The sequence below is a fragment of the Pseudopipra pipra genome, chromosome 7 (genome assembly GCF_036250125.1).
Source record: "Pseudopipra pipra isolate bDixPip1 chromosome 7, bDixPip1.hap1, whole genome shotgun sequence".
Taxonomy (NCBI): domain Eukaryota; kingdom Metazoa; phylum Chordata; class Aves; order Passeriformes; family Pipridae; genus Pseudopipra; species Pseudopipra pipra.
This window is the reverse complement of record NC_087555.1, coordinates 8,494,985-8,508,436: the sequence shown is the minus strand read 5'-3', so window position 1 is coordinate 8,508,436 and position 13,452 is coordinate 8,494,985. Positions and strand designations below refer to the sequence as shown.

Genomic DNA, 13,452 nt, shown 5'->3' with positions numbered 1-13,452 from the left:
GTAGGACAAGTTTCAAATATTTTACAGACCAGCTGAACTATGTTATTCCCTAAACATGCAATTGCCTGGAGAGGAACTGCAACCAGCACAGCAGATGACAGTGAATGGAGCTCCTAAATGACCAGAGCATCTGACTGTATGAGGAGAAATACCTCTTCCCCATCTAATGCATTGTGTGACCATGTCAGAATTTTTAGCTTTGTTTCAATAGACATTTGTTTTTATGACTTAACAACCCTACAGTCTCTTTCCTTCCAAATATGGCCTGGCTCAGCACCTGGAAGTTTTGCACTGCACATCAAGATGAAAAAGCACACCCAAGATATACACAAACAAGTGGCTCTCACATATTACCAGCAGCTCATCTTTAGAGGGGTAGGTTAAAGACTCCCACTTTTGCCCTTTCCATTTATTGGCTTTTTTTTTTTTAAATGCAGCTGACTAACTTCTGATGGTTGATGCTATGTTGGAAAGCAAGATCAGAAGTTATTGTTCTCAGCAGCAGCCTACTGTGCAACCTCTCTACTTCTGACTTCACCTAAGGCCAGGGTTCACCTTCTTGAGCTGTGGTTCTAACTCAGAGTCATCCTAGTTAGTTAGCATAACTATCAGATACGTAATCCTCTCTAGTTTTTAATTCATAACTGAAAGGGAGAGGCTGATCCCCCATCCAAGTGTTAATACTTGGGCTGGGAAAGGCAAGGTGAGTGGCAAGCAGTTCAGAGTTGTGCTGGCTGTGAAGGTTCTCCAGTCAAGTGTTGGAACAGATCGCAGCCAAATTTAATCTCAAAAAATAAACAACTTCAGCTCCCGCAGTGGCTACACACACTTCAGGAAATGGCTGTATTCTCAAGGGATATTGAAGCAGTGCGGTTTGGCTTATTTGGGTTTAAAAATATTCTGCCTATAAATTTACTCAAACACTGTCATAAAAGCTCAGCTACGCATCCTGGCAAAATATTGTATTTAAGCCTTCTAACTACATGCATGCCTTCAGCAGATTTAACAAACAGGTTCTTGAAGGTATGTGAAATTAGTTATTTTAGAAGGATAACTGTCTTGGTTTTTTTCACCACAGCTTATCTTATCTATATATTTTTAGAAGCAACAAAGTTAACTAATTAACAGTCAGCTTTCTAAAGTCCTAACATTCCATATTCTGTCAGTTTTCATAATTGAGGAAAAAAGCTCCACAAAGCAGTTACTGACAGAAAATCAGGTATTTTCCTTAAAAAAGCAGCTGCTGCCAGTTCTTTTTAAGGTTGCATTCATTGTTTTTTTCCTTTTCTTTCTGTTCACATGCAGACTGAAATCAGACTTACGGGACAGATCCAGACCATCTGCCCTACTCTTCAGAAAACTTCTTCCCTTTGTTTGCACTAATCAGCATTTCAATAAATCAACCAAAAATATTTTCCTTAAAGCAATCACTGCACTACCAGCAACTTTTGTGTTGAGTCTCACATGAGTACAAATTCTGTGGATCAAAACATTCAAAAGAGAGAACACAAAGATTCACATCAGACTGCTGCACGTGGCCGCTTGGTAATTCTGTTGACAGTGGCATGTGTGGACAGATGGTGCTTAACTATATGAAAATCCACAGAACAAAAACCCTAAACTCTCTCTAGATTACATTTCGTTACATAGTCTATATGAATTATGTATAGGGACTATACAGAATTATCAGGAGAGAACACTCAGGTATTTTTTCTGCATTATCTAGTAGTGCTTCTGCTTGAATGGAAACTTTTAATGTGTATCAAAGCAGCCGTAAAAATTAAATTGCTTTGGAAAAGTTCAACCTTGGGAACTCTTCTGAAATCATCCTGTCTGAATATCCACTGATTCAGGTGACTCAAAATCCAGCTACCTGCCTTAGGTTCAGAAGACTATTTGTTATTCCTTAATAACACTGGTTTAAATGCAAGAGATCTGTGTAAGCGCCCTGCTAAACCATTCAACTGAACATGAAAGGAAAAAAAAAAAGATACTGAATACTTCTGCAAACTCTGATGTACAATTTTACACAAATTCTTTTTGCATACTTGACCCATGAACTTGACTGATGCAGAAAAATGTAGGATATTTGTATTTCTCTAAATATACTAGAAATTGAATCAACATTCAAGAAAGGAATAAGTAAACACCAGAAGCAAAAAAAAATGACACTACCTTGGTACATTTTAAATAATCCAAGAAAAGTTTATTTCAGTCACAGTCTCTTCAGCTGGCCATGACCAAGGACCCTCTCAACAATTCAGCCAAAGTTACAGAACATGTTCTAGTCATGGAAGCTTATCTCTACAGCCATATTATGTTAAATTATGCTTTCTGTTTTCCTACTTTGATTGTACAGCTGTCATCCAAAAAAGCTACAGATGAAAAAGAAAATATAGAATTCTTGGGAAATTTCCCTATTATTGCCACCAAGCTTATAATCATGTTCTCTCAAATTAATTGATCCATAACTGTGTCAAACAAAAACTACTGTCTGGGTAGTGTGTGCAGTGACAATGACTGCACAACTTAAAGAGTGTTAAATCCTCATTGCTCAAGGGATAAATGATGTTTAAAAATAAGCTAAACAAAATGTTTAATTTAGTTTGTTGTTTGTTTTAAAATCTTCCTAGTTTAGGCAAAACAATTGTCTAAACGGTGGCAACCACGCTAACAAAAACACCAAGGGAGATGTTGAAACATAAAGTAAAAAAAAATCAAAAAGAAAACCACTGAGAATGGGTATCTCTTCTCATAATGTCTAACTGTCAAATTTGTGCAATATTTTCCTAAGCAAAGGAACTTACTAACAGCAATCACATAACTTAAATCAAGAGCCTGAGCTGTTGATTTCTCAGTAAGTGGGTAATTACTTCTGACTGTTAAAATGAACAAACAAGTCAGAAGAAGAACAAGTTGCAAAGTTATCACTTTGCTAACTTTAAAAAAAAGTTGCTTAGATAAACATCATAGGTTTCTTTCATGTTGCTGTTGAAAAAGATGGCAAAACAGGGCCCTTTCTTAACCACTTGTTACCTGGACTCTGAGGACACTGTACTGGTTAAAAATGGCTTTTCAGAAGCAGGCATTGCATATACTGTACTTCACAACCTGCAGCACTGTTGTCTTCTAGTTAATCATTAAACCACTGAAGGGCTTAGGCAGATGAGGAAAGATCACCCTGTACTAAAAGCTAGATATCTTTCAGCAGGAAATTACAGGTGAAACATAAAAATTTAAGACTTACAAAAATTATGGGAAAGACATTGTAAGATCCATACCTTTCCAAAGGTTTAAACAACTCTAAGTGTGAAACATTTTGGACTGTACTATGCAAAGCCACTTCAACCATAACATTTACTGTACACAAAAGCAGTCACAAAACTAACAAACCAAGCGTGCACACAAACACTGCCTTAAGTACAAACCAGATGCAGCATCTGTGGACAGTCATATCTTAGAGCTGAACAAGCTACTGCAATTAGCACCTATTACTTCAAAACCAAATGTACCTATTTTTACATAAAATACAGATTATTCTGTAATTACAGCTGGAAAAGAAACTGCTGTTCTCCTTTTTTCTCCTCTCATCTTCACTAACTGAGTAGTTATAATAAATAGAAAACTAATAATAAATAGAAAACTAAGAATAGTATTGATCTTTTCTGTAATTTATTTCCACGATATTACACCCAGCTGAAAGCAACACTCCAACTGCTTTCCCTCACAGGTGCTCTGGGAAAAAACCAAACCTCTGAGCACATAAGTGCTGACATGACTGTCCACTGCAACAGCAGCAACCGTAAACACCCCATAGGAGGGCAGAAGGAGCAGATACACCTCATACCCAATTCAGTGAGAGAAAATGTAAATGCTATTTACCTGTCTGTAGGTGCCTTTTAAAGCAGCAGCATACCTTCAAGCGGGGGCTGGAGTTTGTAACTAAACAGTGATGGGATGCCCACAGTCCCAGGTGGCAACACAGCAAGGGTTTGGTGTTTAGCAACTCCCACAACAGTAATTTGGACTTCCTAACCCCACACATGTGAAACAGGTCACCCGTGAATGGATGGGCTGGCTGTTAGCTAGCACCAGGACTTCACCTTACATGGACTCCAGCACCTCCCACCCAGTAGGAAAACAAGCTGGGACCTTCACAGAAAACTAACAAAAAGGGAGAAGTCTAACAACTCAGGCTTACAACATTCTTCACTCAGCCCTCTTCACCCTTCTGCTCACCCCACACCTGCTGATGTAGGAGCAAACGAGTACAACACACACTACCTGAAATCAGTTTCATTTTATAGTCTAAGGGGAAAAAATTCCTGATTGAAGTCAAATACTTTAAGCTTGCATAAATCATGTTAATCTCCAATTTTCCATTCCCAGTTTCTTTTCATGACTGTACACCATGGTATAACAATATGACAATTTCCTTGGAAACCAGCGCAGTTGGAAGCTCTGAGCAGCCCTGTAACGTACATGAAATGAGGCTGCACATATTTTACACTGTTCAAACACAAAATTATCTTCAGTCTGGGCACGTACCAGTTCTGACTTTATAGCTGTCACAAATCCTCTCCATTTTATTATTTCCATTCTAATTTTACTCAGAAGATTTACCTTCCATTTATGGCATATTAAACGTTTTGGTACTATCAGCTCCTGCTAAAGCCAGTGGACATTTCCACTGACTGCAAACTGGATAGAACAGAAATGATAATTTTACCCTGTAGGTCAGCCCCTCTCATTAAGATGTAAGAGCTCATTGAAGGGCATCAGGAGAATACCCCAAGGGAAGGTCACAGGAGTATCACTCACTGCATGAAGGGTCATCACGGGCAGATTCACCAGCCTTTCACAGAGCTTCACAGCATTCCAGAGTAGGACAGAACAGACCATTTCAAAGAAGACCTTTCAGCCTAATGGGTCTCAGCTTATCCTTACCAGTCTGATAAATTTAGCAGCTTATCATCATTACCATTCTTGCCACTACAATAAGCTAGATGTTCACCATGTCTGCTTCAAGTCACTCAGAGTATGAAATATAGCTTGGTGACACAGGCTGTGCCCCAAAAAAGCCCACTAACTTAACTGATGTTTGGAAATCAAGCTCATCAGAAACAACTATTAAAGTTTAATCAAAACATTATGATGTCATCTTCACATCATATTAACACCAAACCAACACATGGTCAGAAATTAAAGAAAATTTACAGATATTTTCATGATAACACTTTCCCTTTTAGGGATAGGAAATTCAGCACTACTTGACTTCATGCTTGATGAATTACGAAGGCAAATCCTGATTTTGACTTACATCAGAGTAAGTTCTAAGTGGTGTAAAAGAATTTAGGCCCCCAAATATCTTCAGAATGGTGATGCCTCACAGGAACAGAAGCATTTGTGTTGCAATGCAATGCTGCAGACGTGTGGAAAAATCTACGGCAGGACAACCAAATTGCTTTGAAATGGTAGAGATTTTAAACTCTCTTTCAAAGAGAGATGGATGGACTATCAAATTTTGCAAACATCAAATCAAAGATGAGATGTATTAACACGCAGCTACAGGAACTCAGTTTTTACCACTGACATACCCTGCCAAGCATGGGGCGTTTCATAGTTCAACAAGTAACATCTTTTCCACAACAGAGCTTACACATCAGGTCTTTATTTTTAAATTGAAATTCATTGGCTTGCTATGAGAAATTTATTAAATGTGATAAGACAGAAAGAATGCCTAAAATAGGCATCTTTTAGAAAGATCTAAAAATATGTCTGCCCTTTGTTACACATGTCATCACATCATTACAATTGATGTAATGTTATAATTACACCACGCAAAGATTTATAGAGCAGATAAACTACAGAGCAACTATCTGGATCTCCTTTTGGTATGACACAATATTTTAACTAGATGACTCAATACGGTACTTTCAAAGACAAACTGTTGAATGTCCACTCTTACAAAGGAAGGTTCATTTTTATGTATTTATTTTGAATGCAAAATAAAAAGAAACAAATTACACAGCCTTTTAGAACCTTTTTGTTCACATTTAATTATTGATGAATACACTGAGTGTGTTTGGCCTCTAGTTTTGTTGACTGCCAAATGTCAAAGGTAATAGACAACCATAAACATTTAAATAGTGACTGCTTTGAGTTTCAAGATCTACTCCGTCAGAAAAAGCATGCTCTTTCAGGCACAGTTCCAAAAGCTGACCTGGTCAAGAAAAAATGTTTGCCCTCTGAAAAAAGCCAAAACCTGCATTTATGTGTAAAATTCTTCACAGTGTTTTTAAAATGTTTATGTTATATGTGGAGAGGACAGTTCACCTTGGGCAAGTCTCATTATTTCACAACCAGCAAAATGCCGATGGAGTCAAAAGTCACATCTTTAGAAAAAGCAATGAATTTGGCTGAGTGAAAACAGGGGTCGAGGCTAGGTCAGTGACACCTAGTATAGTCACTCACTGCCCTCTTCCATCCCCTTTTAAAAATAAGAAAACCAAACAAATATAGCTTTATATAGCACAGAGGAGCAATTTCCTTTAAAAGCTGCATTTAAACTCTCAAAAGAAAAGCAAGTGAAAGCATTCTGGGCTGCCATTCAGTTCCCAGCCTCTTTCTTCCCAACAGAGAGCGGGGTAAATTTTCTGAGTTGCTATAGGTTTCACAGAACAACCTCCAAGGCCACCTTTGCCTCCCTAAACTCAAGAGCTGTTCATCCTCTCTCGTTATAAGCCTTTTCCTACACTTTGAGGGGTATAAATTAGTACGGAAGGCTTTGGTTCCAAATAAACACACCCATCTCATGGTGATCTCCAGCACACTTTGTAACACCCTTACAAATCACAAAGCAGCGTATCTCAGACATCATCTACCAAAAATACCTGACCCATCAAACCCAGAAGCACAACTGATCCCAGGGATTCAAGCACAAAAGATGCTCAGATACCCATATCCATCTGCCACCAGCTTCAGAGATAATATACAAACCCCTGCACTTCACTCAGTATGTTTGAACAATACAGTAAATTCAATATTCATGCTTACTTCTTTAAGTCTATTTTCACTTACTCTAAGGTACATTATTCAGCACCAAAACAGCAACAAAATTCAAAAGCAGAATGGAGAGAGATGCTATTACACAAACACAGATGATCTCTTCAATAATTGAACCATATTCCTTTTTAAGCAAAACATTTTAAGCTGTTAATATGCTGATACCACAAGTAATACTCACAGTTGCTTATAACTCCTCCAAGTGGGTCACCCTTGAAATCAAACTCAATATCCATGTATTTTCCCTGTGAAAGCAACATATTTTAAGACTATAAGCTCTGTTTAAGAAAAAATGCTCAAGACATTTTTTAGTTAGTTGTTGTTTTTAAAGGTTAAAAGAGTTAAAAGATCTGACATCTCCTGTACACTCCATCAGAATTCTGAAGAACAGAAAATTATTCAAATCTTCCAAGGCATTATCACAACCAGAGATTTTTATGAGAACACCTTTAATCAGTTCTGTAAAGCAACCTGAGCAATTTGCTCAGTTTCTAAGGTTACATGAAGAAAATGCACAGCATACAAACTTCCATCAGAATGCCAAGAACACCAAACAATACCTGTAGCCATTTAGGTATTACCATGCTTATTAACAGAAGAATGCAGGAAGAAATTATCTTCCACACAGACTTATTTTCTCAATGGGAAATCTTACTGGAGCATGAATCAAGGCAGCTAAAGGACAGCCACTCAAGTCTGGCCTGGAGGACTGGTTGGCAATCATGGGACGTCTGTCCCTAAGCGTCTGCCTGCCTTGTAAAAGTGATGGATTTTTCCCACGGAACTCTTTCCCTCGTAACTCAGGAGACCAGAGGCAACAATTAACAGAGTGTCACCGCAAAAGCGATTTCAATTTTAGCTGCACTGGCGCAGTGTGTTCCCTTGACTTCTGTTTGACTTTTCCACATCACAGAAAATTGCTCTGGTCTTTGCATCATTTTAATTTATTTGACAAGTGTTTAATGTAGTAACAGCTACATTTAACAGTGACAAAATGGACTGTTTTCCTCCCATACTGTGTAGAAAAGGTAAAAGCAGAGCAGCTCGCACTGGCGAGGAAGTTTAGAAAGATAACTGCTAGTAGGAATTCAACTAAATTCCACCCTTTGGCACATACTTAACAGAGGACACTGTTCACTAGGAGGGTGGTGAGGTGCTAGAACAGGCTGCCCACAGAAGATGTGGATGCCCCATCCCCGGAAGTGTTCCAAGGCCAGGCTGGATGAGGATTTGAGCAACCTGGTCTAGCAGAAAGTGTCTCTGACCACAGTGGGGAGGCTGGAACTAGATGATCCTTAGGGTCACTTTCAGCCCAAACCATTCTATGACAAAAGCCTTGTGTTTATACTTCCTTGTTCGCTGCATTTAGAAAGAGATTACGTTTTGTTTGTTTTTCTATTTTGCTTTTAATTACAGAACATAAAAACAGGCACTTTACATTGACCCAAATATACTTTCTAATTTACTGGGTATTTTGTCAAGATCAGCTTGAATATACTTAAATTCTATTCTCCTTGCTGGCAGTTGAGGCAGGCTAGAGAGGACAGTACTTGTACTGTCTTGTTCGAAGTTAATTCCGAGCTGGTTCAAATTTCAGAGATAAAAACTTATATCTGATAATTAAATTTTCATTTCCCAAGGACTGGGCCAGCTGGGTGTTTCCAGAAGTATTTTTAGCTTTGTGTTTATAAGCAAGGACTTGAAAGGCAAAATAGTAGCTCGTTGCACTTTGTCCTAGAAAGACTTCTGTTTGCAAACGGCACCTCTTCTCTTGGCTGTCTCCTCCTCCTTTATGTAGTACATCCTCTCTGATAACTGCATTGTTTCTACCCTTTCTACCAAAAAACAAAATCTCTAGGGATGCCTCAAATTTTGGCCCTAACCTTGTGATGAAGATCCTTTTCTCTGTTCACAAGCACAGGCAATAACAGCGGCAGAAGGACCATTCACGGACGTAGAGCATGGAGAGAAGTCCCCCACGTGGGGAAAAAAAAAAAAAAAGCTGCCCTCCAGTCTCACAATATCCCACAATTTTATTCATTTGCTTTTACTCACAATGCACCATTTTTCCAGTGTATTGATTCGCCCTCTGTTGTCTACTTTACACATCTCACAATATTACTCTTCTGGACACAAGTGAGCAAATGAGAGAGCTGCATTCAGTCTCCTGATTTCAGCAGGAGAAACTGTGATGAGTACTCTCACTTCTGAATCTCCCAAGTCTTGCTTCAACTTTTTTTTTTCTCCAATCCCAATCATCTCACATTCAGTTTCATGCTAAAAAATCCTGAATTCAACCACTTGACTGAATAAAGAATTTAAGCAAAAAAGTAAAGTTATAAATGTTTATATTAAAACCAAAGTTGTAAACAAATTTGGAAACGTTATAGAAAGCAAATGAAAACCTAAAGTAGCAATTTTGACCAAAAAATTATATATATATGAATGGAAAACAAGATCACATGAAAAGATTGACTTGCTAAGCAGACCAGTTGCTAGACACATGGTCGTTGACATTAAAGCCACCAGTGCCAGAAAATTAAAGAATCCAGCTGCATTTTAATTACGTTTTCATCTGGTCCCAGACTGCCACATCCTAATTTTTGTCTTTCTTTTTTAGCCTCTACTTGGATTTTCAATAGATCTCTATGCCCACACCAGAAACCAACAATATTTCTGACAAAGAGGTGAAATGTTTTATAAAGAGGGTTGACTGATAATAATACTCTACTAACACACTGGGGAAGGAGAACACATTCAAATGTACAAAATGAAATTCTGATTGTTGCTAAAGGTGTTTGCCTTCTTCAAACACCACAATCCTCAGACAACTACAAGTAAGCTCTCTCTCCAAATTATTCATTTCCTCCTTACAGATGCCTTGATGGCTGATACGAGGCAAAACAGAAAAAGCCGACAGCATAACATGCTCCCCTAAAAGAATTTCAAATTCAGCCTTGAAGAAAATACTTACAAATCTAGAGGAGTTGTCATTCCTCACAGTTTTGGCATTTCCAAAAGCTGGAGAACGAGAAAAACAAATATGACAACCAAATATATCAGTAAAAAAATATTTAAATGCTAAAATATCTGTATCTGCTTATATATTTAAAGGAATTACAGACTTCTGAGAAACAATACCCCGTTCATTGTATAGGCATCAGTCACTGGAGACAACGTGTGACAGACATGACACATGAGAAAACACCTATGGAAGTGCAAAGAAGTTTTGTCTCAACACTTCCTTTGTTTAAAAAAGTGAAAGGAAAACATACAAGGGGAAATGGTTCCAAAACAAGACTGCACCCAGATTAAGGGTATATCCTTGGTGTTTGAATCAACAAATTTAAAATTTTATTACCCAAATAACTTTAAATATAGGAAATACTTCTTTCTCTTCAATTTGGAGAAAGAAACAAATCTTAGTTCCCACAACAGAATATGTTAGAAGACAGAGGTCAGAACTGGGAAAATTACAGAACTAATCTTAAAAATTGTTTGCATGGGACAGTTTAATCAATGCTTGGAAACTGATTTATTTATGCTATTCCAACACATTTATCCTACCTTAAGCTGAATATTAATCAGTTGAAATAAGTAAGATTTACAATGAGAGTTTGTCTTCGGCTTGGCCTAAACTATCTTTCTGAATAGTTTGGTTTGAATTTCTTTAGGTCAAGTTTTATGATGGGCATTCTACACTCAGATGGGCAGTCATCAGCTTAGAACACAGGCAGGACAAGAACTCAGATTGGAGGACGATTCAAGCTCTAAACATCACACATTGTCTGAGCACACTGAGTCAAACAGGAGTGTCCCCTACATCAAGTATAACACTCATATTCCAACAGGAGACTTTATTTATCCCAGTATTTATTTACATAGCATATATATTTTCAAAGATCAAGTAAAGTCAATGTTTTTTGGACAGAAATAAATACATGCCTTTAGGCTTCTATAAACTTGCATGAGTAGACTCATTCTTGACCAAAGAACTAGAGCCAAAATGAAAAGTTGGTTCCTCCTGAAGGCCAGGATAAGTGAAAGAATTGTTTTTAAAATCTTTATGCCCTGCAATAAATCATCTTTTCAACAACCAAATCTCTGAGCTGCATTTTCTTAAACACAGTGCTGAACAGTAGAGTCATTTATAACTGCACAGAGTCAAGCACAAACGTTCCATTATAAAGAAGGAGACGCATTCCTTGGTTTTCCCTTAAGTTCATTGTTTCTAAAAGTTAATTTACAGTAGCAACTGTAGTTTAAAAAAAATAATCCCATAAGACAAATTATGCATATGTAACATTTATGTCATTTTCTTGCACTGCAACTCGACTGAAACAGAACTACATAACCAAAGAAAAATAAATCTGACCACAAATGCTTAATTTCTGTCTAAAACATATATAAGCAGCCCAGCTCGCTCAGCTTTTATTCCGTGTGGAATAATCCAGTGTCCTACCTTCCAAAAGACTAAACAGGCAGTTACTAGTACGTCAAGTGGAACAAATAATCCTTTAAAACAATAAAGCAATCTTCTGTAAGCTCAGTCTATTTCTCTAGCATTAAAACAAAGATTCATAAACCAACAAGAAATCAAATACATTTGGCAGTCCCTGGGGAACAATCTAGCTTTGGCAAGAAAAGCCTTCATACCTCCCATGCTATTTCTGCCTATATCTGAAATGTGCTTCCAGAACGGTGATAAAAGCAACACAGCTCTTCTCTGTGAATCCAAAACAATGGAAGGTTGCAATCCCCCCATTCAGCTTTAAGTGGAACGTAGCTGATCATCAGAGAAAGGCTTAACCAGCACTTCTATTATTCTTAAATGTTAACATTTCATCCTTTCTTTGCAAGTCTTTGTTTACAATTTTTGTTTTGTGTACAGTCAAAGACCATGTTATAACCACCCAGTTCCCCACTGCTCTCTGCCCACTTTTTCATTCCCTTTCCTTCTTTTTTTCACTTTTCCCCCTGTTCTCACTTGCAGAGTGCTTGTCTCCTGTAGACTCCAAACCATCGTATAGCAGTCTGGATAGCCAGGCAATAAATGTAACATTGACACTCAACAGTCTTACAAACACCACATATCATCTGGCCACAACACAAAATTATTGCAGAGCAGTCCTGAGACTTTGCCTCAGCACTGCAATAGCTTTGAGAATTTTGGGAAAGACTGAGCCAGGAATTGACACAATAGACCTAAATAAGTCAACGCTAACCAAGGCACTTCTGAAGGCAATTATCAGACAATGGGACAAATCTGCAAGCTTTGAGGATTATATATGCTATCTCCAGGAAAAATGAAGATCCTGTTTCTGGCAGCCAACACCTTTAAATTAAAATTACGAATTAAAAAAAAAAAAAAAAAAAAAAGTCTTTCATGGGAGAGCAGGAAAGGCAGTTGTCAGGAAGACAGGCCAACAGAGTCACCAGACCCGGGGAACAATAAGTCTAAGGGAACAACAGGCATGCATATGGATTGGCTTAGTTTTTTCTAAGACCCATTTCTTCACCCTTTTTTTTCCCAAAAGAAAAATAATGTCTTACAGAGCTTGTTTGTTTACTAGAGACTACAATAATATGATTTGGAAGGAAATGAATCAGAGGGACTGAAGTCAAGTCTTTTGATACAGCCAAGCATCATCAAGGCAGGGTTAAGAAAGGGTAAGCCCTCAGAGAGCAGCAGGAGGAGTCTGGGAAGTATGACCTAACTTCCCAATCTTTCCCTTTATGAGGGGAACCATTTTCTTCTCAAGAAAACCTACCCGTAACTGAATAAAATCTTGCAGCTGTAGTCACAGAAAGCACCTCCTATGGTTTTGGACACCAGATAACAATGAAACAACAGGCACAGTTTTCCAAACCAGCTCAGCAGGAACACTGATACTCATGGAGGTAATACACTTGTACATACTCTATGAGATTCTTACCTTCAAGAACTGGATTTGACTGCAGAAGTTGTTCTTTTACTTGATTAACCTCTGCCCCTTTTCCACACACAGCAGCTACATATGACATGACAAGTTTGCTCGCCTCTGTGGGGGGAGAGCCAAATAAAACAGTGATAAGTATTGGCAAAAAGGCCATAAAATTGTTTGCAGACTAAATCTCCATCACATTTTCTCAACGCCAGACAGGAACTGTAAGTACATTTAATTTCACTTTTCTTCTACACTGTTGTACCATCTGGAAACGCAGGAGCATATCCTGCTATGAGACCCATGCAGTTACATCAGCAATCCTCTTGATTTAAATACCTAGAGCCTGCCCAAACTAAAGAAGCCACCACTGGCACATTGCCTGCTACTTTTTCATTTAGCCTCAATAAGAGGCAGTCTTTAAAGAAAGAACATTATCCTTTGCTGACATGCTGGAAATGTT

The 13,452-nt window shown here is 38.0% G+C and overlaps 1 protein-coding gene across 4 annotated transcripts in view; it reads right to left on the bottom strand.

Annotated features, from left to right (window-relative positions):
* MYO1B (myosin IB) overlaps positions 1-13,452 on the bottom strand; it is a 112,592-nt gene that overhangs the window by 47,531 nt on the left and 51,609 nt on the right. For all 4 annotated transcript variants that reach the window (XM_064660485.1, XM_064660481.1, XM_064660483.1 and 1 more), the window contains 3 exons: positions 13,002-13,106; positions 10,040-10,086; positions 7,247-7,310 (listed from right to left, as the gene is read on the bottom strand). In XM_064660485.1, coding sequence (XP_064516555.1) covers positions 7,247-7,310; positions 10,040-10,086; positions 13,002-13,106 — 216 coding nt within the window. The remainder of the gene's footprint in view (positions 1-7,246; positions 7,311-10,039; positions 10,087-13,001; positions 13,107-13,452) is intronic.